This window comes from Salvia hispanica, chromosome 4 (assembly GCF_023119035.1).
Source record: "Salvia hispanica cultivar TCC Black 2014 chromosome 4, UniMelb_Shisp_WGS_1.0, whole genome shotgun sequence".
Classification (NCBI taxonomy): domain Eukaryota; kingdom Viridiplantae; phylum Streptophyta; class Magnoliopsida; order Lamiales; family Lamiaceae; genus Salvia; species Salvia hispanica.
This window is the reverse complement of record NC_062968.1, coordinates 34,919,755-34,941,367: the sequence shown is the minus strand read 5'-3', so window position 1 is coordinate 34,941,367 and position 21,613 is coordinate 34,919,755. Positions and strand designations below refer to the sequence as shown.

The window sequence follows — 21,613 nt, the reverse complement described above, 5'->3', positions numbered from 1 at the left end:
AGTTATATATGGAGTAATATAAATAAAACTTGAAATTAACTACTCCCTCCGTCCCGGCTAAGATGACACATTTCTTAGCCGGCACGGGGTGTTAGGAGTTATTGGTTAATGTGTTTAATTGGAGAGAGAAAGGTGAGTGTAAGTATTAAAGTAGAGAGATAAAGAAAGATGAATATTTTAATAGGAGTGAGAAAAAGTGGTTGAATGTATTAATTGGAGAGATAAAGTTTCCAAAAAAGAAAATGTGTCATCTTAGTTGGGACAAACTAAAAAGGAAAACGTGTCATCTTAAGCGGGACGGATGGGAGTATAATTTAAGAAATAAAAATTAGAAACCCTAAATCTCATATATTAGGATCATTGCAAAAAGAGAAATCATTGCGATAAGCAGTTTAAAAATAATTTCCACGGAGAAACCTTTTCTAACTCCTAAAAAGAGAAGCGATGCCCCATATTGGGATCATTGCAAAAAAGTAAGAACGAAAATGGGTGATGACAGTTTAAAACTAATTGCGATATGCAACTACTGCACAATTGAAATACCACGTAGCTATGGCAATACAAGTGTATTGTGAAATCAAGTCCACTGTATGAATTTGATGGTTGAAGTTTTGTTGATTTGAATATTATGAACAATATTTGATTGTGATGGAGTTTTGATGTTTTGGACATTATTTAAATAGGTGAAATTTTATTTTAAATATTTGGTTATAAAATTGGATTTTTTTTTTGGGTATGAACCACAGGTATAATGACATGTCATACCTTATTTCGGTATACTGTAATTGGTATGTCATACCTTATTTCGGTATACCTTAAAACTACGGTATACCGTAATATGATATGGTATACCGCATAAATGGTATGGTAACGGTATTGGAAATTGTCATACCGAATTTTGCGGTATACCGCAATAAGTATAAGTATGACATTTTATCATACCGCAATTTGAGGTAAGGTATACGGTATGGCATTTTCGATGCGGTATACCGTACCGCACCACCCCAAATCCTAAACTCGACCAAATCAATTAACAGTATACTTATTTTTCATTAACTAATATTATTTGATAGTAAAAATAAGGAAGGTTATAAATTGGAAATACGAAAATTAATACATGTGGAAATGCCCAAAATGAATTTAATTATTTTATAGTATTACTTACTATAAACTTATTTTTCATGGACATGAATAAAGCTAGTACTATTATTATTTTGTAAAAATCAACTGACAATTATCTAAAGCAAGGTTGGTATTAGGCAAATTAGAAAATGATGAGTATTAAATTTTGAATGTCATTACTTGTGAAAAAAGATGCCTAAATAAAAACAAATAAGGTGCAGAGAGCGGAAGAAAAACTAACCAGAAATTATTCCCCGTTTGGCTTTTGCAACTCTCCAAAATTCGATTCCGATGCATGCGGCCATGGCGGTTACTTCTCCCTCCGCCCCCTTTGCTTACAACTGCAGGCTCCACAAAACCCTAGACTCCTCCTGTTCTTCTTCCTCCGCCTCTGCCCCTGCCCTCTCACGCTCTCCTCTTTCACCTAAGGTTTAGTTATTCTTTCCACTCTCTTCGATTATATGCATATTTTGGTTATGAAGCTGCGCTTTTATTATTGCTATTGGGGATTATGATCATATCGTGGCTTTTCTGCAGGTCTCGAGCTTATTCGGCACTCGGATTTCGGTTTTCGGTACAATCAATTCGGTGTTTCCGTCCTCATCATATCAGCTGCGCCGTAGCTCACGCTCCACTTGTCGGCCAGGTAAACCTAGGGTTCATATATGTTGTTTGATTTGTGTGAAAGCCGCGTTTGGTAAATGACTGTTTTTTTTGTGAATTTTGATAATTGGCCGCATAGGATGAACTGTTTGAGCTATTATGTCCTCTAGTTTATTGCAGGATGAGTTTATATGAAATCGAGTACTAAATTGTTTTATGTAATTATCGAGGTGATAAAATTACTAATGACGTCTCTAAACTCCAAACAAATGAAGGTTTTGTTGACCAACCATTCAATTGAGAATAGTTGTGGTGTTTGTGAATGTTTTAAATAATTCATTACTGTCTGTTTGTTTGTGTTTTGTTATCTATTATGTCATCATAATGTAAGAAAGATATTGTTTTTTAGATAGTTGGCTATTTACTAGTGTGATATGATAATTCCTTTAATATGTTCTGGCATGAACTGAACTATAATTTTTTCGGTTGGCGACTTGGGCCATGTTTGAATAATGCTTATCTTCATTTCCTAAATATACTGTAGCGGTACTGCGGTATAAATCTGTGCAATGTCTGTGCAGGAATAAAGGCTGTTGCCACTCCTGATTCGGCTGTGGAATTGCCTCTGACAGCAGAAAATGTTGAGAGCGTGTTGGATGAGATCCGACCCTATCTTATTTCGGATGGGGGCAATGTTGCATTGCATGAAATTGATGGAAATGTAGTCAAACTAAAATTACAAGGAGCATGTGGATCGTGTCCTAGTGCCGTAGTGACAATGAAAATGGGCATTGAGCGCCGTTTAATGGAAAAGATTCCTGAAGTTATTGCAGTGGAATCAATACCAGATGAAGAAACAGGGCTAGAGCTGAATGAAGAGAACATAGAGAAGGTAAATACTTTTTTAACATTTATTATTCTTTATCCTTTTATTTTGCTAAAAGTAGTAGTACTTTGTAAACTAAGTTTTAGCTCATTGAAAGTGATTATAGTATTTGTGGCTTATGCAAGGTTGACTGAGTGATATTTATATTTTGAAATATGTTTTGAGTCATGAGCTGAGTCTTATTTTGGATAACTGCTAGCCTTATGTTTTTGTTTTGAGCTTCATATTGGTTTCAGTGGCTCTTCTAGACTATAAATTCTTAAATTGACATGCAATGATTGATCTCTCTGTTAAGATTATACTACCATTTAAGTTTTCCCTTGAACAGTTAGAAGGTGAAAGTTCAGAGGAATTCATTTCAATGCCCTAATAGTTTGCAGAGTGGCTCCTTGACTTGTCATCTGTCCTTTGTCATTCTCTATCCTTTATTTTACACTCTTCATATTTCCATATCCCCGGTCCCTTAACTAAATATACACATCTTTAGAAACCTTATTAACCATATCTTCCTTTTAAAAGGAACTAAGCAATGTATTTACAACATACGTTGTTCTTTATAAAGCTCCTACCTCAAATGACTATTATTATATCAGAATGAGTTTACGTCTCCAGCCTTAACTTTTTTACTTCATATCTGACTGTCACTCATCATTAGCAAACACCATAGCTTTCTGCTTGATCCCTGACTCTTGAAGCATATAAATCAGCCTGCTTTATCTGCCGCATAGACTTGAGCCCTAAAATTCTTCATCTATTTTTATCTTATTTTATTTTCATGAAACTAGGGGTGGCAAAATGGGTAGCGGGTAATGGGTAATTCCCATCTCGACCTGCTATCCGCCGGGTATTGGGTACCCGCTACCCAACGATAACGGGAAACGGGGCGGGATCGGGTAGTGTGTTTTAGAGTTTTGCGGGTAGCGGGTATACCCACTACCCGCGCGGGTATACCCGTTAGTCCCGATAATACCCGTTATTATTAGTATTAGCCATATTCTATCTTTTAATACTCCCTCCGTTCCATATTAATAAAGGTGTTTAAATAGTTAAAATGGAGAAAAAAAGTAAATAGTTAAATAATACTTACTTAATAGCCATATACGCACTCATTTTGAAAAATTAAAAATAAATAGTTAGAACGGAGAAAAAAATAAAGTTAGAGAGATAATAATGTAGAGAAGAGTATTTCTATTATTATATTTCCAAAATGAGTGAAGAAATTGAAATGTCTCTATTAAGGAGAATAATGGAAGTACTTTATATAATCTAAGAGTTCTTTTAAAACATTTTATATTCCAACGAACATACAATTGAAAACTCACCGGAATTAGTTATAAAGTGTCCCCTTAGTTTTATTCTCAATCTATTCAACATTACCATCGATATTAATAAAGTAAATTGGGGAATGTTGACGGTTATTATGGTTTTCAAATTTTTTATTAGGATTTTGGTCGGGTACGGGTACCCGCAATGTCGGGTACGGGATACCCGACACGGGTATCGGGTAATCCCGGTATGCCGCGGGGCGGGTATTGGGACAACAAATTTGGCTAAAATGGGTACGGGTACCCGACTTGTCGGGTGCGGGTACCCGTGGGTAATCCGTTTCGCCACCCCTACATGAAACCAGTTAAAGTGAGAGTTTTCGTCAAACAACAAACTGCTTAAAAGTTAAAATAAATGCGCTAATTTCATGAAATTACAGTTTCGGTTCCTAGTTGCTGTTCCACCCTTGCTACTACCTCTATACTTCTAAGAATGCATCTTCTTCATTCTCCACCAATAGCTTTGACTCATGGAATTAGCTCCTGCACCAACATGGTATTTTGAGCACCAAATGATTTAGATTGACCATATCAAGTTGCAAAATTGGCCTTGGTCAATCACTCTTCTTACAATATTTCTGTATGAAAGAGCCTTATTTGACCACCTACACATCACTAACCCTACTGAAAAGACTTGTTTGAGTCAAACATGAAACCACTAGAAAATAGAATGCTGGAGAGCTTAAGCCTTCTATCAGAGAAGAAAAAAACACTTAGAAGGTTGACACCATGTATCCTGTTAAACAATGAAAAGAAATAAGGACAGTGTAGGATGTAGCCCATGGTGTGATTGGCCAAATTCCAGAATGACAACTGCTTGTTTTGTGGATTACTTCAAGCATTCCAACCAGCAGGAGGTGTTAGAGACACTGTACTATGAGTGGTCTTAGTTATAAGAAAATCCTAACAAACAATATATCACTTCATAACAGTGTCCCGTTTCCAACTTGCCATCACAATTAGCACTTCTAGAACACTTATACAGGTCTTCTGTTAATTAGTTCTGCCTGACAGCTCCAACAGAATCCCCAGCTACAAAAATAAGATGTGAGGTTTGAGCTAAAAACTATTTTTGTATTGTATGAATTGGTTTTGGCCTGTACCATCCGGATCAACTAGTCTCCAGCACAGAGGCGAATATTTCAAATAATTATATTTGTGGCTGAGGAAATAAGAAGTCATTCTATATATTGCAGTCCGAAAAAGTTGTATTACTCCCTCCGTCCCCAAATAATATGCACTTTGGGTTCGGCACGAGTTTTAATGTAAATTTGGTAAAGTAAGAGAGAAGTAGAGAGAAAAAGTATATAAAGTATTGTTAGTGGAGAATGGGTCCCACCTCAATAGAGAGAAGAGTTTCCAAAATTAGAAAGTGCATATTCTTGTGGGACGGACTAAAAAAGAAAAGATGGATATCGTCCTGAAAATCCTGGGCGACGGAATGCCAATATATCCAAAATTTTGAAACATGGATGATGTTTCTCTAGGATGTGTTATAGTTATACCTCTAGAAGTGGGCAAACTTGTTCCAAGAAGTTGAGGAAGAGGTTAATGAGGTCTTATTCCTTGACTTCAAGATTCATTTATTGGTTTACTTCTAGTAGCACCAAAATACGAAGAATATCATTTTTTTGCACCAAGAGTTTTGGATTATGCCATCAAGAATATCATTTTTTCTCACCAAGATTTTGGATTTTGCCAATAAGAATATTATTTTTTTTGCACCAAGAGTTTTGAATTTTGCTAAGAATATCATCAATGCTCACATATGTATTTTAAAGATTATTGTCACCATTTTATTCCAAATGGATAAAGGACTAATGTTGGTAACTTCTCCTTTAGGTGCTTGAAGAAATAAGACCTTACCTCATTGGAGCTGCTGGTGGGGATTTGGAACTAGTAGAAATTGAGGAACCAATAGTCAAAGTGCGAATATCAGGTCCTGCAGCTGGTGTAATGACTGTTCGGGTTGCTGTGACCCAGAAACTTCGAGAAAAGATTCCATCCATTGCAGCGGTTCAGCTTCTGTCATAGATACATCTCAAATGGCAATCATGTCTCTGATGCCCCAAAATACAGAGAAGAAGGCAACTAGGTACATGATACCGTGCAATGAGTGATATTTAAATATGCAAAACGATTTAAAAACTGCATGATGTATCTACATATGTCACTGACTGTTGTTTACATTGTGTCATTAAGAAATTTGCGCTGGTTTGTGTTATGCAGAAGGCTGCAGCAATCTCTTCCCTTTCTCTTCAATGTGAAATCTGTTATAAAAAATAATATGCTTCTCAGCATCGATATGGAGGTTGATAGTGTATACTGTATATTGAAACGACCCAACCGTGTATTCCCAAATGAGGAAATGTTTTACAACGATTAAATTGTTATCGCTTCCCAATGAATGACTTATCTCTCATTTACATATATTTAGTGTATCCTTGTCTTTCATCTCGTATTTCGTCGAGCATACATCATATGCAAATTAGAGATACAAAGCTATTACAATCTGAATTACCAGATTCTTGACACTGGAGATTTGTACACATCCACAGAAATAACGTAATTTCCAAATCAGATGGTAACAAATAGGATGAATAAACAGAAAAATGAAAGTGATGATGAAAATGTGTTTCAGAAGGTTTTGCACCGAGGTCAAATTACATGAAGCAACACGGCACCTGAAGTCTTCCAATGCGGGATAATACAGTTATCAAGCAACAGTTTTGATACAACAAGAGATGATTTAACTAATTCTACAAATAAAATTAAATAACAGAATCCGTAGGAAACAATTATTTCGAAGGCTGGGCTTCAACTTCACCAAGCTATGTAGACAGGTCATATTAGAGCCCCAAGACTGAAAGAAGGTGACGCCATCTTGGGGTTTCCTCATCGAAGATGTAGGTCAAAGGTGAAATAAGAACTCCACTACCTCCAATCTGCACAAGAGAATGTGTTAAGTTGGAAATTCATCAAACGGGTTTGGAGACTATCCAGTATCAACACATGGCATCGAGCAGGTAAATAACACATATCGCTGAGCTGGTAGTACAGATCATCATGCAAACAAGACATCATTTGATGCAGGTTTTAGAAGTCATAAGAATAGGGTGTGTTGGTGGCAAAATATTATCTCATCCAGAAGAAAGACACTACGATGATCAACAGAAACCAAGAGCAAACCTTGCCGACAACTAATACATGCACGAGTATAGGCCGATAGATATAGGATTAAAGATTGTTGCTCACCATCCTCAGCTGCTGAACAGATTTGTACAGAGCTTTCTTTGGCACGCAAATAACTATAGCATAATAATCAGCAGCTACCTTCCCATCACGTTTGCAGAAAACTGGGCTAATAGTAGGTCCCTGTATACAAAAGGCATGAAACCAAGTAAGATGCTTTCATACGGATAAAATGTGTTATAGCATTATGTGCACAGGACAAGCAAGCCAGACCTCCAACCCAGATAACGATGGTTGGCTTAAAACTCGCTCAGCCACTTCCTCTGCACTGCTTCCACGCATGTTGGCGGTTACCTGTCATGGGAACAGTAAATAAAAGACTACAATGCAACAAATAAGTCAACATCAAGAAAGAAACAACTCGTACCGTGAACTGACCAACAGCTTTTAAATGTGCTTCCAGTCTTTCCAGCATTTCGTGAGTTATATCTAGCACACCTTTTCGCTGAATCAATGACTTTCTGCTGGCCACAAGTACAGCCTGAAATGATAAACCAAGGTCAAAGGAGACAGTGTGAACCACTGGCATCCAGGATGAGTCCACCTTGAAGCAGTTACCTGACTTTCCACGATGACTCCACCTTGAATTTCTTTCAGATTATTTTCTCTCAATGTGGTTCCACTACTCACAAGGTCCACAATGGCATCAGCTATCCCCATCTTGAAGGGGGAGAAAGGGAGAAAATCAATCAGTATTTATTGGTTGAAAGCATTGTGATGTTGCACTAATAATCTATAGACACAAACAGGACATATATAGAAGTAATTTAAACATAAGAAGTTTAATACAGCTCACAGAGGCACAACAAGGAATAATCAACTCATAACAATACATACCGCTAACAAAGATAAACTATTCAGAAGTCATCGCTGTGATTAAGTGAATGCTTTAACTTAATAAATTACGTGTGACTCGGTGCATATAAACTTATGTGTATGATTTTAGGAAATGGGCAAGAAATGTTCGAGGTTGCTCAAATATATTCCTAAGGTTCACCTAGTAAGAAAACTGTGAATTTCGAGATTCTTCATGTGCTTACCATATCACTTTAGAACATAATGAAACTTAATTAGGGTTTGTCTCTACCCCAATTCTCTGACGGCTGATTTAAATGTAGGGAATGCAGCATTCACGGAAATCAACATACACTTTAAGATGATCATTGTGCTAATTAAAAATTCAAAAAACACCATATTATGATATCCTGCTGCAGCTTGAATCACGAGAAAGATAACAAGGCCAACTCAAACATAACATACTGGTGCTAAGTAAAACAACCCGTGCTGTACATAAACAAAAAAAGTTAGTTGCTGCATTCGTTGTGCAGTTGTGCTGATGGAAACTAACAGGGCTGTTTTTCAATCATAAAGACAACTTTTAAGGACAAAAAAAACTACAAAGCTTTTTCTAATGAGCACAGTTGCTATTGGGTTATATCTGCTTTCCTTTTGCTTAAATCTTACTATTAGATTTGACAAGCAACTATTTGAAACTGTATTCCATGAAAATACTATTTCAAGCTTCTAGCAATAAAACAAAATTGCGTAGATCCAACCCATTTAATTATAACTAAAGTATATCCATGAGGCAGGCTTCAATCACTAACCCCGCACCCCTCCAGAGTTAAACTTTGAGCAAAAGAAAAACAAATAAGCTTCATGAGACTACGTGATCTTAGAGGTTTTAGGTTCCTGTGACAAACAATGTGTGTTGCTGCAGATTGAAGAATCACTAATATGGATTGGCATTCTGGAATATCAAGTATCACTACTTGTTTTCATATACATTTCACTCAGCACTCGGTAACCTCTGGTCCATATAGGAAGCAGAGAGAATATATGCATGCATATATGCATATTTAAAATAGAAAAGGGAAAGAATAGCAAAACCATAAGCAAATTAAAAATGCGGAAAAGAAATGTGGAAAGAAACCAACAAATATGAAGTAGCATCATCATACACTATCACAAACAAAGTTTATTACTTACTGCAGGAGCTGCTTCCAAAGCACCATCAGCAGTTGAGAATGTTACATGACTGAGACCATTATCTTTCATGAACTTAGGACCCAACTGCATGCAAAATTCTTGGTCAAGCATAATCTTCTGTACTGAAAGAAAATCATAAATAGAAAAAGGAAAGGGAAAAAAGAAAGATAAAGAATGAGAATTTTCATATAAACCATACATATGTGAAGCCAGTGGCAATTCTTAGAGGTCTTTCAGGTGTCCACTGTGGCATCTCAGCTAACTCTTTCAACGAATTTATATTCTCAAATATGCCGTACTTGGGAATCTAACACAGAAAAGGGATATTTTCCATGGTATGAGAGCTTAAATAACAGGAGTTTGCACATTGGTAGCACAACAATAAGCCATTTACTTACTGCTAGAGATAAACGGCAATCTCCGTAGTCTAGAGAGTCATGGACAAGAATGAGATCTTCATTTCCCTGCAAAGTATGCAAATCTTGATTATCAAATCCAAAGTACAATAAGTTTCCAATCCAAATCAAGAAACGCGCATTAAGATAATCAGAGAAATGCCCATCAAAGGAGGCTAAGTTTTACTTCATGCATAATTGCATATACTAGTATCAGATGAAGGATCAATCAAGCAAGCTTGAGCAAGGAAGACTGTAGGGCCTTATACTATTAGACAAAGCACTTAATGGGCACATTATTAAGAAAACCAGAGGACGACACCATAACTTACCTGTCCAAATTCCAAGACAGTGTCCAAGCCTACAATTCCAAGGTCCAAATCTCCAGATACCAATTTCCTCACAACATCTTTAGGGCGTTGAAACCAAACTTCCAAATTTGAAATCTGTAATATAAAGTAGCCAAACTTAGTTACACTATAAACGATACATATGTGAAGAGTGAGAATTTTCATATAAACAAATGCTAGGATGTATAAACAAATATAGACTCTTTAGAGGTTATTGTTTTAAGTCAACAATACATTGACACATGTAGAGAAGGTCTTGAGTTAGTACACTTAACGAGAAATATATGGCATGATTGACTACCTTTCTCCAACAAGAGAAAGTCCACCCATCAGATGAGAGACTACATTGGTTCAATTGTGAGAAATACTACTACATATCATTTCTACACTATATGTTGAGATAGTAGGACTTAATATGAGTGTACAGTCCTATTACACAAGCTCTCCATAGTTTTGCAAGCACATATATTCGACATACATATGCATATTATGATTAATATGTCATGCAAAGGTTTCATATTCCAAAACAATAAATCAAAGACATTACGGGAATCCATGCAAGCTCTTAAACCCTATAGAAGTTAAGGTCAATGTATGCTTGACCACCCCAGTAAGCTAGCGATGAGAAAGAGAAATTTGCTAAGCAACATTTTGAGAATACTAGTACGAGGACCAAAATTATGGGTTGTCATGTTCAGGTTTTACTAATAAAATTTGAGAAAGATAAGAGTATAGTTGTAATCCTGATAAGAAAAAAAAATATAGCAATAAAAAAAGGAGTTGAGTCATTACAAAGGGATTAGTAATCCCCAAAAAAAAGTAGGGAAAGGGGATAAGAAATTTATATGAAACATTGTGCAATAGAACTTCCAATATTGATCCAAGGCCCTTCACCCAATATCATCCTGAATTTATGACTTCAACTCCTTCAATTAACTTAAAAAAGAGCACAAAGAGAGACAAAGAATTCAATAGGATTTTTTGGTGACTGGTGAGAAAGAGATGTGATATAATGGGGATATAGTGCAGATAACAATTCGTTAGTCGCCTAGCACCTCTAGAAAGGCCCCTTATTGAATGATGAAACTATTATAAAAATTGCGATTGATCTTCCATGGATTTTGAGGATTAGTGCTACCAACAATGTAATCATCCCATTTCTTGCCACATATTTGCTTTCAATAACCCTACACCACATAGAAGTATTTTATTCTTTTGGAATTACCAACACTATTCCCAATACAGCGTCATCTTTGAAATATATTTGCAATACACTGTCACCCAATTCTTTAGGTCATGCAACCACTTACTAAAAGACATGTTGAGAATGATTTTTCCATCAAAATCTTATTTTTACTTTCCATCAAACTTGCTACTCCTTTTGACAGCCAAACTAATGAAAGAGATAAACAATTGGTTAAAAGCTTAAGACAGTTTGCATTAGCGTCATCTGGACAGATTGCACCATCTCTGACAAGTAGGCCTTCTCGTCCCAGCTAGATTTATGTAAAACATACTCAAAGTTAGGTAAATCATCCAATGATTACCTTCCAACAAAACCCCTAATTATCACCCGCGGCACAACCATCATGTTTATCGAATTTCTGAGGTTTTTTCCTCCACATTAATGCCCAATCACACTATTATCCATTCCCAATTGCAAATAGTTACTTTGAGACCTGTCTTTACCAACAATCAGACCTTCTACTGGTAACCTACTTGAACCTCAAACCAAGGATAATGAGGATCATATTGCCTCAATGTCCACCACCCTCCTCCAGAAAAACATTGTCACAAAAGGTAAACATAAGGACCCACAGGTATTGATTCAAACATGAATTTTAGTTGCAACTACTCCATACAAACTGAACGAAACATTGCTATAAATCTCCCACAGAAACAAAACAAACAGAGAGACATGAGATTAAGAGTGAAATGCTTGCATAAATTCCCAATCAAAATATCCGACAAAGAAAGTAATCGCACCTGAGGAATTTCTGCCACATACTGCCGCGGATTAACCTGCCTCACCGACAATTGACAATCCTTCACGGCAAACAAAAGGATAAAACGCAATCAAAATCATGACATGAAATACACAGCACTACAGTAGTATTGAATATATGTGTGTGATAGTTGTCATTACCTTGAGAAGGTCGAGAGTGTCGGTAGCCATTCGGCCTTTACTCGGCAGGCCGAGGCGGACTTCATTTCTGTCGTGAGACCTCTTCTCGAGGTTCCCATTAACCACGGCCGCCGGCGACGCGAGCGAGCAGCATGAGACGGTGAATTTCACTGCGACGGGCTTGGGAGAAGAGGATGAAGAATTAGGGAAATGCGGAATCGATGGGCACTGCAGGAAAATCGTCCGCCCCACAGACATTTTCCGGTTATCCTCTCTCTAAATCCTCACAGCGTTCACAGCAGATTTTGTTCGAGGGTAAGAGTTGTGTCTCACTCTCAGTGTGTGTGAGAGAGAGAGGAAATCAATGGCCGCCACAGCAGAGATGATTATTGGGTGCGGGGAGGCGTACGATTAGAATCTCGATAAATCAATTTCGGAATATTCATCATTTACTGCATTTGGAAATTAAAAATGACTCTCATTATATGCATAAATGCATTCATTCAATTCCATCCAAGAATAATTATTTCAGCCAAATTATAAATGTACTTTCTAAATGACATAATCCTTGTAACCCTCTTTACATTGTAGTAGGAGAAGTATTTTGGTCACTACGAATTTAAATTCGAACGTTTAACGGTTTAAGGATTTAAGGCTAATTCTCCCTGTTTGGCGTTATAGTCCATTTAATTTAATTGACGTATTTATCAATAAATTGAGAAGGCTAAAAACGACCATGTTTCCATCAAATTGATGTTTTGCAACTACCGCGTAGAATTTTATAAAATATAAAAATTATATCCACAGCATCATGAAGTCCTTTTTTCTTCTCTCTACCATTTCTGATTTGTTGTTTAATTTTTTCCAGCTTAAAGGTTTCAATTACCACTAAAGTAAATATGTAAAACACTTAAAAAGTGTCTAAATTGAATGGAAAATATAGAAACAATTTGATTTTCATCAACGGCTACAACCGAAGGTTATGTAATATGATGAAAATGTGTATTAAGGTCCATGATTATGTAAGAGTAACCACAATAGCACTGCCGCTGCAGCATGGGCGGCCTATTGTAAGCCACGTAGGGGCCGCGGTGGTGCATCCACAGCCAGAGGACCTGGTTGTGCCGGGTGGGAGGACGTCAGGGGTGAGAAAGGGGCTATCTAAAGCCCGACGAGCAAAATGATCTTAACATGCATAAATCGATAAGAGCCATACTTTTAGATTCGATTTTCGACAACCCAATCTGATTCAAAAATTCAAACTTTTATGAAAATGAGTTTGATCTAACTTAATTTTCTACAAGTTCGGATCCAAATAAAAAAAAATCCAAAATTACATAAAACATCAGTAAATTTTAATTTAATTTCTTCTTAGTCTAAATAAAATTTTAACCAATCTTGTCTAATTAGACAATTATAATAACTCTAAAAATCTAAAACTTTATCAACTTTCTAATAATTAAGTTTAGAGAAAAAAAATACTCCTATTAAAGTTAAATTTTAGAATCATAACATACACCATTTAATTAAGTACATAAAAATTTAAATTCTAAATGAAAAAAAATGGATGGAAGGAATGTCTTCCGATTCAATTGAAGTTTTAGTAGAACTGTATTTTGTATTTTGGATTTTTTTCAATATTTATAAATAAATCTGAAAATACTAAATTTGCTAAAGTTATTATCCGATCTAAAGTTCAAAAAAATCCAATGTAAATTTAGTTTAGATTTCATGTGTTGGATATGGTTTATTGATAATTAGCACATCAAAACCTCATCCGAGATGTCTATAACTGTTTCACTGATAATGTAACCAACCTTCTATCTTCGAACACCGATCTGAAATATCCCACAAAATTTCCCCCATTTCTCATCTTTCTCGTTGCTGCCTGTCGAAGATTCTTCAATCATCAGCTACCGCCGCCGGAAATTACTGATCTTAACAAAAATCCCATTTGATTCACTTCAATTTCCGTCATAACCAGTGGGAAAACATACCGGGCAGCTGGAAGCTGAAGATGATTGCACGATTTTAGAGAGAAATTGATCAAATTAAGAAACCCTCTCCACTTGGGCAAGGTGTTGTTACAAGGTCGTAGTTGGGATTTCGGAGTGAGTGCGAGGATGGCGTCCGAGCAGGCGGCTACGGATGACATGTCTGGTTCGTACCGGGGGATGTCGTCTGAAAACATAAAGGGGTTGGTTTTGGCGCTTTCTTCCAGTTTATTCATCGGCGCCAGCTTTATTGTTAAGAAAAAGGGGTTGAAGAAAGCCGGGGCTTCTGGCGTCAGAGCTGGTAATTCATTACTATTTCATTTTAACTTTGTTGTTTCTGATGATGAATAATTCGGGAGTGTAGGAGCTTAATGTGTTCATATCTGAGGACGCTGTTTGCTTTTTTCCCATATGATTTAAGTGTGATCGTGGCCTTGTAATGAACGAGCTAGTGGCTCGAATCTCAAATTGCTACTTTTTTCACTAGAAGTAAGATCTTCGATTTGTCTGAAGCTGAGCCTGCTTGTAAAATGTACATCTAGCCTCAGTGAGGAATTTGCATACAAGAGATGAGTCTGCCATTGATGCCAAAATAAGTATTGTGGGTCTGGAGAAATGATCTGGTAGTCCGGATCAAAAATATAATGCTTGTATGCTGAAACATACTATCCAATCACTTGTACTACATGATAATCATGATCTCAGTAACTTTGTGCAGTCAGCCTAATTCAAAGTACGAATTACTATTTGAGTCCTTTATTGTTGGAGCTAATTAGAATTTTAGATGTCGTTGTCAAAACTATTGCGTTTGCATTTTTTTCAATTTCAAAGTTCTTTGGATATTTACCACATTGGTGTCCGACAACAATCTAGTGAGAATGTATTTTAACCCTTTTTTATTATGTGTTGGGTGGTGAGCTGGTTTTCTAAAAGTTGTACTCATTGGTGAGAATTTTTGTCATGAAAATCTTTTAGTTGTAAAATTGGTTACAAAATTTTTCTTTCCTTCTAGAGATGATGATAAGTCATGTTTTCTATAAATGGGATATAGCTGCTGAGTGTTTAGTGCTTGAAATGTTTTTAGCATTTTTTATTAACGGGATCTTCAACAATGGTTGCTACTTCGATAGAGTGGGTACAATAAGATCTCATTGCTCATTGAAGTATAACTAAAGTTGAAGATATGCTTTTAATGACGGGCCACTAAATACATTGCAATTATAAGTTTGTAGTTGGCCTCATAGTTTGATTGATAAGATGCATTTTGTTATTGTACATGTGTTTTTCTTAAAGTGGTTTATGTCTCTCTGCTTATTTTAATTGCCTATTTAGTCCACAACATGTCATAAATTGCCATTTAACCTTGGTTTTCTCTTTCTTAATTTTTGTCTACAGGGGTTGGTGGCTATTCATATCTATATGAGCCATTATGGTGGATTGGCTTGATAACGAGTAAGTTTTACTTATATTTGTGTATTTATGAAGAACTTATGTACTTCAGGAGTATTTAATTATAATTTATAAAGTACACATCTTACCCACATTTTAGGAGAATAGGAATGTAAACTTGTTTCCTAATGTATTCGGTCTCAAGTGGCTTATGAAATAGTTCCTTGAGTGCATGGTGGTTATTATTTGTAATGAAAATTTTGGTATGTATAGTTTGTTGATCTATGCACCAGATCACGGGGCTATGAATTTTCATGCACATATAACATGCTGAAATATTTTAGATGCCCTAAAATGACCGCTAACTTGCATATCAACATTTGAAGTTGGTTAAGATATCCTGTACAGTGTAATGGATCATTATCATTTTGCCGACCTAATTTATTGTCTTTAGGAAGCTGTCAACAAGTTTACTCTCAAAAATGAGAAGTCAAACCTAAACCATATCACTAATATCTAACATAGGGCTAAGTAGTAAACAAACCCCTAATAATGTTTACAGCGAAAACCAAATAACTCATTATCGTGCCCCCCCTAACATTCCCAAAAATAGGACAATTTGCCGCCTCTCACTCGCAGGCATTTTAATTTTGTTAACCAAAACTCTTTTTCTCTGGGTGGCCAGGATAGTCTGCAACACTGCCCCACCCCTCCGCCATCGCCCCCATCACACAACTTACTGTTTCAGCTGGTTTTGGTTGAGCTAGGTTCGGCTGTGGGCTCGGGGTGGAAGGGGGAGGTGTGGCTACTGTGGGTGTTGGGTAGAAGGTTGGCTGCTGTTAATATAGTTAATTGCTATAAAAACATAGACTATACTGGAAAAACTCACAAAGAAATGATATATGGAATATAGTTATAAAATGCAATTTTCCAACATATATATAGGTAATCTTTGCCCATAACCTTTTTTTCGAAAGAATGTAGTAGAGAAAGCTGCTTTTTGCTGATAGCAAGCTCATTGACTGTCAGTTGATCCTGAGTCCCTAATCGTGCCTTTTTCTTGGTTATTGAGGAATAATGCATGCATAATTAATGTTAGGAGTCCTTTTGTGTCTGGCAGGGGATCTGAGCCCAATCCCATTGAGGATACAGTGGTGTCCTTGAGTAGATGACGTGTTTCCTGACATGATGAACTAGTCCATTGTGGATTTTGTACCTTGTGAGTTGTGACTTGGATGGACACATATGATTCTGTTTGGGTGATATAGTTTTGGTAGTTTAGCCTGTCCTTGTTCCAGGTGGTTTTATTAAGCAGATCGTCCAAGAAGTTTTCTTTAATTGAGTTTGGCATGGACGTTACCAAACTTCAGACCATCTAATAAGACAAAAAATGTTACATGAGCATTCCTCATGTATAGCAGCTACTTGATTACTGGATATTATTTTTATGCCCTGGCTTTAGAGTGGCTGATGCTGGAGAATTATGCTGGGTGCTTCATATTTATTGTGTTTTACATCGTGTTTTCAAATATTATGTTGCTGGTGCAAACTGCTAAGACCTAATTAAATTACACAAATCAAATATTATCTATTCCGTCTAAGCTTATCCCTATTCTGGCTGGAATTTTGACAGCCTGCATCGTTAATTGATGTAGTATGATTCGACATTTCCCATCATTTTGCCGTCTGTTTCTTGTTGTCCTCCTCATGTGCTTCCATTAGAAAGTTCTATTTTCATCCAGCTTTTATGTGTTCATAGAATTTCTTAAGCAGCAGGCATAAGACACATAATCAAAAAGTGCTGGTTTCGTTAGTCAGTACTTGATTCTGATCAAAATTTGGAAATGTATCTTATAGGTTGCATTTCTGTTGTTAGTGTGAGATGATGCATCCCAAACTGAGTACTGTATTGGTTTCGTTTGCTGTTTCCACAGTGATTGTTGGAGAAATTGCAAATTTTGCAGCTTATGCATTTGCGCCCGCCATTCTGGTTACCCCCCTTGGTGCACTCAGCATTATTATCAGGCATGATCAGCTACCTAAGTCAAGAATTGTCTCCTTATTTTGACTGCTGATTATTGCCTGTTTACTGCAGCGCTGTACTTGCACATTTTATTTTAAGGGAGAGACTACACATTTTTGGTATTCTAGGCTGTGCCTTGTGTGTTGTGGGCTCCACCACAATTGTCCTACATGCTCCACAAGAACGAGAGATTGAATCTGTGAAAGAAGTTTGGGACCTTGCTACTGAGCCAGGTAACTTTAAGTGCAGCTTCTTTTCTTCTTGGTTTATTTTATGCAGAATTGTTGCATATGTTCTCTGCGGAGCTAAGGACAATGCATCTTTCCTGCAGCTTTCGTCTTGTATGCAACTCTGGTGATAGTAGTTGTCGTTGTTCTGATATTCTATTATGTACCTCAATATGGCCAGACACACATATGGTTCTATATTGGTGTTTGTTCATTAGTTGGTTCATTGTCGGTAGGTGTTGCTTTTCCAATCTATTTCTCTTCCACCAACTCCTCTTAGACCCTGCTTACATGAGACAGCAGAAAGGAGATTGCTTTTCTGTTCTAATTGAATGTTGAACTATGTAAAATTTCCTTGGCAGGTCATGAGTGTCAAAGCACTAGGGATCGCTTTGAAGTTGACCCTATCAGGAACAAATCAGCTAATATATCCACAGACATGGGTCTTTGTGATGATCGTCCTTTCTTGTGTTCTCACTCAAATGAATTATCTAAATAAGGTATTTTCTTCTAGTGTTGGTGATATATTTATATTGGATGGGTATGGGATGATATAGTTTTATTTGGCCTTCTCTATCACATTTCTCTGTTTTCATATATGTGGATAATCTTGAATGCAGGCTCTGGATACATTCAATACTGCTGTGGTTTCGCCAATTTACTATGTCATGTTCACATCTTTAACTATCGTGGCCAGTGTGATCATGTTCAAGGTAATAATACTGGTGCTCGATCAGAACTAACATGTTATTTTAAACATAATGCGCTGCCCTGATAATTTTGGATGAACGGATAAAATTAATAGATGGAATTTAGTTGTGTTAAGACAAGCTAGTGAACAAATGGAAGTAAGATTCAGAATATAGGCTATTTTTGTGATTTTAAAGATTTATGGTTAGTTATGATTGCCTCATATATTTATTTGGAAAATAAGTTTTTATCCACATGCTGGGCGCTTGTGATTTATTCCTTGTTCCACTTGATCTTTTTGTGCATGGATGAAATCAATGCAGTGTTATGTTGATCCTCCAAAATTTCTTTAGTCTTGCCATTTTCATATTTAACTCCCTGTCTCCTAGCCCGATGAAGGGAAAGAAAGGGGATGTGGGTGTAACAAATGGTTTATATATGGAGCAGGATTGGGATAGGCAGAATCTGACTCAGATTGTCACGGAAATGTGCGGGTTCGTGACTATTCTCTCTGGTACATTTCTTCTCCACAAGACAAAAGACATGGCAGACGGTATGTGAGGTTTACAATGCTGGCTTTGTATCTGTGGATATCGGATAATATTCTGTAATTTAAGCTTGCTCTTTCGTTACCTGCGTACATAATGATCACTGTTTTGTATTTAGGTTGTACGGCGTCAAGGCTTGCCAAGCATGAGTATGAGGATAGTTTTGTTGAAGAAGGTATCCCTCTAAAGCGGCAGGATGCAATGAGAGCAACATGATGTATGCTCTCTCTTTTTTTTCCTCTTTAATATTTTTGGTTCGATTGTAACTGCCTGCAAAAAGCAAGGTCTGAAAAATTACACTCTGGAGAAGATATTACAGGATGCATCATCGATCTTGGAGAAGATAATCGCAGGATGCATCATCGATATTGCATTTAAATAGATATACATCTCAATATGAATATGCATGCATTGTTCTTCCAGCCCATCCCAGATTCCACTTTTAACTTCCTTTTCTCGTCTTTGAGTCCGATTGTGGCGTCTGGCGATATCAGTTTTGTGTGAAAAACAGGGGAATTGAAGTGGATGAGATTCATTTACTTGTTTTTATTGAACTTTTAATATTCTTCAAAATAATACTAGTAATGTACGTAGTTGTTTTTTTACTTAAAATCAAACATACTTGGGAATTAGTTTGAAAATTCCAGCGAAGTCCATGTCTAAACGAATGAAGTCTTGCACAGGATAAACATAGATAATTCTGAGAGTTGTTTTGAGACAAACCTCCCAATCTTTGATGAATCTCCGTTCTCCACTTTAATATAGTATGGGGGGTGTATAGACATAGAACAACTGGTATTACATCAATGCACATACAACATTTGTACTAAGTTCATGAGCATCTATAACTACAAGGGTTTCCGCGTTGAGACCTTCAACCGAACTTGTGCATAACAGAGAATGTTGAGTCTGTTTACGTAGTTTAGATTCAGTACATGAGTGGTTATGGCAGTTTAATGGTGAATGAAAAATTTAAGGTGAAAGCTGTTCTCTGAAAGATGGATATATATCTTAGCGGTCACACGATCCACACACACCCATCCCATATTGTTTGTTTATAGAGATATGCAATTGTAAACAAGGCCTTTGAAGTAGATTTATGCATAAAATATGAAAATTAAGAATTGAACCCTACCTAAATTGAAAAATTCAGCTATCGCTTAACTGGTACTCAATTTTAACTAAAAAGCACCCACTACATGCGTTTTTAGGAAGCTTCATGACAATAGAAAGGGTGGGAGAAAAGCTTCTCGGATGGGAAGCCATTTTGCTTCCCAGTAAGAACTGCTGAGATGGGGTCCATCGTTGAGCCACTACACGCGCACATTAGACTACCCCCATCGGTGACTATGGGATGGGGGTGGGGCATATAGGACAAAATAGGGAGTATTAAAAATAAACCAAAAATAAAATTGCCCAACCCAACCCCCATTTTCATGGCTTGTCAGCCGGCCCACCCAAAAATGAAGGCCAAATGACACTTGTCAACTTTTTATTGGTTTCATGTATTACTATTTTTACATTTTTTATTTACTATTAATTATTGATTATCACTATTTTATTTAATAATGTACATGTCTTAGAATTGTAATCTATAAATATGAAATCTAAATACTTTTGAATGTTTTGAATATTGTGAATTTATGAAATTTTTATTACTTTAAGTGATTAATTTTAATTTATTTAATTACTATTATTTTTGTCTTTATATATCATTTCTTTGTATTTTGGTTTGTTTATTTCTATGATCATATTATATTTTTTAATGTGTGTAATTTATTATTATATTGTGCTTTAATTATTTGAATATCTAATATTTTTTGTTTTAAATTTGAATCATATACTTTTTTATTATAATTTGTAGACATTATTTAATATATTTAAATTAATTATAAATCAAAATATTAATATAAAATATATGAAAAAGAAAATATTGGGTTGGGTTGGGTTGGGGTCACTGATGGAAGTAAAAAAGTTGATGGGGGTTGAATTGAGTGAGGGTTGTGTATGTGGAGGATAGAGAAATGAATATTTTATTAAAAAGTTGATTGGGGTTGGGTTGGATGAGTGTCACGGATGGAGATAGTCTTAGGCCGCACGACTTGGACGCTTATAGTGAACGCGTCAGTAATGCAACTGAGTGACAACCCACACTAATATGTCAATTTTTATTTTTGTTAATTTTCTTCATTTTCCCTTCTTTTAATTGTTTGCTCATTTTTTATTTAAATTTAATAATAATAAAATAAAATATTGTGTGGTGTAGTAATTTCAATTATGTATTATTAATATTGTATTTTAAATATTTTTAATTATATTATTTTGAAAAATATTATTAATTTAATAAATGTATATACAAAGATAGATAGGGTAGTGATTGATGCACTATTTATTAGCACTAAAAATACCTGCAAGCATACAGGATAGATCTAGTATAGCTAAAGGTCAGTACCGGATATCGAACACATGGAATAAGATTGAAACTGACTACCATATACTAAGCATCACATACTATCTAGAGACACGAGATTTTTGGTTTGATTTTATAAAATATACATAAAATAAGTAACCAAATAAAAGAAAGCATAAAAACATATGATACAAAACATGCGTAAGAAAAGTAGAATTTTAGGATTCAAAACACAATTGACTTCCTTGAGTTACGGTCTCTAGAGTTATTAAGTCGGTCACTTAA

The 21,613-nt window shown here is 36.1% G+C and overlaps 3 protein-coding genes across 6 annotated transcripts; 2 read left to right on the top strand and 1 right to left on the bottom strand.

Moving 5' to 3' along the window:
• The first annotated feature begins 1,318 nt into the window (after positions 1 to 1,318).
• On the top strand, positions 1,319 to 6,366 carry LOC125221566 (nifU-like protein 2, chloroplastic). 3 transcript variants are annotated; one of them, XR_007176386.1, is made up of 5 exons: positions 1,319 to 1,551; positions 1,660 to 1,768; positions 2,307 to 2,617; positions 5,779 to 6,031; positions 6,169 to 6,366. XR_007176386.1 is itself a non-coding variant. In XM_048123702.1 (4 exons), the coding sequence occupies exons 1-4, from the start codon at positions 1,414 to 1,416 to the stop codon at positions 5,968 to 5,970; spliced, it is 750 nt and encodes a 249-aa protein (XP_047979659.1). In that variant the 5' UTR covers positions 1,319 to 1,413; the 3' UTR covers positions 5,971 to 6,366. The 3 variants fall into 3 exon arrangements, 1 of the variants encoding a protein (XP_047979659.1); XR_007176385.1 differs by having other exon boundaries at positions 6,166 to 6,366; XM_048123702.1 differs by having other exon boundaries at positions 5,779 to 6,366.
• A 167-nt stretch (positions 6,367 to 6,533) lies between these two features.
• LOC125221564 (ATP phosphoribosyltransferase 2, chloroplastic-like) lies at positions 6,534 to 12,425 on the bottom strand. The gene is made up of 11 exons (XM_048123701.1): positions 12,069 to 12,425; positions 11,909 to 11,968; positions 9,905 to 10,018; positions 9,576 to 9,641; positions 9,377 to 9,484; positions 9,178 to 9,261; positions 7,747 to 7,848; positions 7,556 to 7,669; positions 7,402 to 7,482; positions 7,192 to 7,311; positions 6,534 to 6,881 (listed from the first exon to the last, which is right to left on the bottom strand). Exons 1-11 carry the CDS (start codon positions 12,303 to 12,305, stop codon positions 6,786 to 6,788), a joined length of 1,182 nt encoding a protein of 393 aa, XP_047979658.1. The 5' UTR covers positions 12,306 to 12,425; the 3' UTR covers positions 6,534 to 6,785.
• A 1,387-nt stretch (positions 12,426 to 13,812) lies between these two features.
• LOC125223937 (probable magnesium transporter NIPA4) lies at positions 13,813 to 19,340 on the top strand. 2 transcript variants are annotated; one of them, XM_048127255.1, is made up of 9 exons: positions 13,813 to 14,342; positions 15,437 to 15,493; positions 17,365 to 17,455; positions 17,526 to 17,686; positions 17,785 to 17,912; positions 18,043 to 18,180; positions 18,301 to 18,393; positions 18,818 to 18,923; positions 19,037 to 19,340. In XM_048127255.1, exons 1-9 carry the CDS (start codon positions 14,171 to 14,173, stop codon positions 19,132 to 19,134), a joined length of 1,044 nt encoding a protein of 347 aa, XP_047983212.1. In that variant the 5' UTR covers positions 13,813 to 14,170; the 3' UTR covers positions 19,135 to 19,340. The 2 variants fall into 2 exon arrangements, with proteins under 2 accessions (XP_047983212.1, XP_047983213.1); XM_048127256.1 differs by having other exon boundaries at positions 14,296 to 14,342; positions 17,288 to 17,455.
• Positions 19,341 to 21,613: the final 2,273 nt, after the last annotated feature.